General features: G+C 63.0%; 1 protein-coding gene across 1 annotated transcript; it reads right to left on the minus strand.

The window, feature by feature from the left end:
• Positions 1–1522: 1522 nt before the first annotated feature.
• On the minus strand, positions 1523–3405 carry LOC123184818 (berberine bridge enzyme-like Cyn d 4). The gene has a single exon (XM_044596872.1). The coding sequence runs from the start codon at positions 3356–3358 to the stop codon at positions 1613–1615; it is 1746 nt and encodes a 581-aa protein (XP_044452807.1). The 5' UTR covers positions 3359–3405; the 3' UTR covers positions 1523–1612.
• Between the last annotated feature and the right edge of the window lie 406 nt (positions 3406–3811).

Genomic DNA, 3811 nt, shown 5'->3' on the forward strand with positions numbered 1-3811 from the left:
AGCCACCACAACCACAGCAGAGATGGGCCTCTTCTCCGGCGCCAGCAGCAGCAAGGCCAAGGGCAAGTCCCCCGCCACCCCTTTCCTCCCGCCTTCGCCGGCGCCGGCGCCTCGCCGGCAGAGGCAGCGCGCGAACGTGCCAGTGCACCAGGCGGAGTGGCACTGGCAGCACCGCCAGCCTCTGCCGTATCCCGACGTGACGCTGTCGCACGGCTGGCATCTGGATCCAAAGAGGATCCCAGTGCCGGCGGCGCCGCAGTCGGCTCGTGCTCACGCGGAGGAGGTGCGGCGCCGGCGGGCGATGCTGACGTCGAAGCAGCGCCGCGAGGCCGCCTACGCAACCGACTCACCCAACTGAGCGAGGTGGTTCGCCTTCGAGCACGAGGAGGCGAGGCGATGGGGCGTGCGCGAGGTCGACTGGAGGTTGCCGCCGCCGGCGCTCGTTGTCCGTGAGGAGGACCAGGCGGCGAAGGACGCCTACCAGGCGGCACTTGCGCCGTCTTTCGGGAGAGCGAGGAGGACGAGCGGCGCAGGGCGAAGGCGGAAGAAGAGGCTCGGTACGAGGCGGCAATGGCGCAGGCCCTTGTCCTCTCCGCGGCGGGCGACAACGTGCTGCCGCCGGTGGCCCCGCCGTCCCCCATCAAGCCGGAGGCGGAGCCCGAGCCGTCCCCACGAGCGCTACTCCTGGACGGGAGTAGTGCGCCAAAGGGTACGCGCGCCGCTGGTTTGGATGGGAGCGACGCCGGCGCAGGAGCAGGCGTACCTCGAGCACTAGCGCAGCATCAGGGTGGCCGAGGAGCGCCGCGACGGCGAGTACCTCGAGATGCTCGAGCGCCACCTCAAGGAGGAGCGGCGCGAGGCCGAGGAGGAGGCGCGCCAGGCCGCACCTGCACAGGCGGCCGCACAACCCCCCGTGCCGGCACTGCCCGACATGACAGCGCTCTGGAACACGGCGTTCGCCTGGGCCGGGCCGGTGCCGACGCTCATCAACCTCACGGACCCCGAGGACGACGACGACGACACCTAGGGCAGCGCGCCGCCTCGTAATTTAGTCTGTTTTCTTTCTTTTTAAATGCAAATGTGGATGTGTGGACTCTCGCCGGCCTTCGTGGCCGGCTTTAATGTTTAATTAATGGTGTTTTTTTTAATATGCATGCGTTCATTTTTTTTTGGCGACGTCAAAATGGGTCTCAGGCCAGCGTTGAGCGTACGCGCTGACCCAAATGCGAAAGCAAACATTCGTGTCCGTCTGGCCGATCCAAACGAACAAAAAGCGGACAAAATCACCGTTCATTTGGGTCGACCCGTTGGAGTTGCTCTAATAACCCAGCTCCAGCTTTATTTTATCGCACGTTGCGAGGCCAGCAAAATATCAGTTGCACTTCATCACGAGCTCAAGCATGCGGAGCTCCATGGCCTGCAGGTCGCCAACCATGGCGCTGGCATTGGCAATGCTGCTCGTCTCTACCTTGTTCGTCTCCTCCCATGATTGGACGCATCCCGCTCCGTTTTATTCAAACACTAACCATAATTTCAGACTTTATTTCCGCTAGCAAACACCATTGACAATAAGACCAACAAGTACTACGTGGTAAAACAGAATGAGCTATGTCTAAAAGAAACTAGGCATCAGTTTAGCCAAGACAGAGCTAAGGACTGAACACGGACTGCCTGTCCCACACCCCACTGCCCACCAACCCGGAGGATTCACGCCATCAACGTGCGGCGCGTTCCTGGCGGAGGTCAGCTCCAGCTGCGAGCCAACAAGCGGCGGGATGCTCTGCTCGCTCCTGAAGTAGTCGCGGGGATCGATCTGCCCCTTGGCCATGGCGAGCCTCCGGAAGTTGGCCTTGGAGTAGTACTTCTCCCCCCACACCCTACCGGCCTCGAAGCTCGAGACGTCGCCGGCGCCCACCACGTTCTGCCCGAGGTCCAGGTCCCTGTAGTTCACGTACGCCTCCCGCGGGTTCTTGCTCACGTGCGGCTCCATGAACGCGTACATGTCCCTGATCCACCTCGTGTTTGCCGCGCCGTCGCCGCCCACGCCCCAGAAGTTCATGTACTGCACGTTGTACAGCACGCCGGCCCGGTGCGAGAAGGGCGTCGCCGACTCCGCCACGCCCGCGATGCTCCCGCCGTAGGGGTCCAGGATCATCAGCCCCGCGTCCCGCCTCGCCAGCCAGTCGGAGAAGATCCGCGCCCACACGTCCCTCGGGATGGCCCGCCGCACGTAGTCGGACGTCGACTTGCTCGGGGAGGAGTCCCTCGCGACGGTCCGGTTCAGGATGTCGTCCACGCTGGCTGCCTCGCCGATGTAGATGTAGGGCACCGACTGGATCCACGACATCTCCTTGCAGTGCGTCGGGTTCACTCCCAGCTCCGGGAACCGGCTGCCCATCACCGGCAGCAGCGCGTCGCGGGCGCCCAGGTACAGGGCCTGGAACCTCGCCTTGTCCCCCTGGACGACCACCCTCACCAGCAGGTCGTCGGGGAGAGCAGGGGCGACCTCCTGCCACTTGGCGAGGAGGTCCGCCGCGCCCTCCCGGGCCGTCTTCACGACGGTGAACACCGTCACCCTCGGCGGCACGGCCACCAGCCTCACCTTCCACGACAGCACGATCCCGAAGCTCCCGCCGCCGCCGCCGCGGATGGCCCAGAACACGTCGCGCCCCATGGCCTGCTTGTCCAGCAGCCGCCCCTCCGCGTCCACCATCACGGCGTTGATGACGTGGTCGGAGGCGAGGCCGTACTTGCGCAGCAGCATGCCGAAGCCGCCGCCGCTCAGGTGGCCCCCGACGCCCACCGTCGGGCAGAGGCCCCCCGGGAACGCGTGCCGGTCGGTCGCCCTCCCGATGGCGTGGTACAGCTCCCCGAGCGTGGCGCCGGACTCCACCCACGCCTCGGCCGGCTCCCGCACGGTGACGCGCACGGAGCGGAGGGCGGCGAGGTCCACGACGGCGAAGTCCTCCTGGCGCGCGGACCGGAACGAGAGGCCCTCGTAGTCGTGCCCGCCGCTGCGCACGCGGAGGCGCACGCCGTGCCGGCGGCCGCACACGACGGCGGCCTGGACGTGGGACGCGTTGGTCGCCGTGACGATGCAGAGCGGACGCACCACGGCCGGCCCGAGGAACCGCGGGTTCCGGACGGAGGACGCAAGGACCGACGCGAACGACGGCGAGCTGCGGGGAAAGAGAAGGTTGCCTGGGACGGACGCCGACATGCACCGGAGGAAGTCGTCGGCGGCAGCTTGGATAGGGATAGGAAGGGAAGCATGGGAGGTGACGAAGAATAGAGCAGAGACGAGCAGCATTGCCAGCGGCGCCATGGTTGGCGACCAGCAGGCCATGGAGCTCCGCATGCTTGGGCTCGTGATGAAAGGGCAACTGATATTCTGCTGGCCTCGCAACGCGCGGTTAAATAAAGTTGGAGCCGGGTTATTATACTACTACTACTACCTGTTGGGTAATTAAAAATGGTTAGGTAGTAGCGCCTCTCTCCATCTCCATGGATCCAATCTGATGATATCGATGGATCGTGACTCGGCGAGGACATGTAGAGTCATTAACTACTCCAGTTATGGCGATCTTGATCTGGATGGCATATAGGGTGCACATGCAGCTTAGGGCCTCTTTGATTTGTAGGATTTTGAAAACGTAGGAACAGGAAAAGTATAGGATTGGAGTGGCATACTCACTTGAATCCTATAGGATTAGCAATGAGTGTTTGATGGCACATGGAAAACAAAGAAATTGTAAAAAGAGATTGAAGTGGATGTTAGATTTTCTATGAAATGTAATATAAAAGATTTTAT

The sequence above is a fragment of the Triticum aestivum genome, chromosome 2A (genome assembly GCF_018294505.1).
Source record: "Triticum aestivum cultivar Chinese Spring chromosome 2A, IWGSC CS RefSeq v2.1, whole genome shotgun sequence".
NCBI lineage: Eukaryota > Viridiplantae > Streptophyta > Magnoliopsida > Poales > Poaceae > Triticum > Triticum aestivum.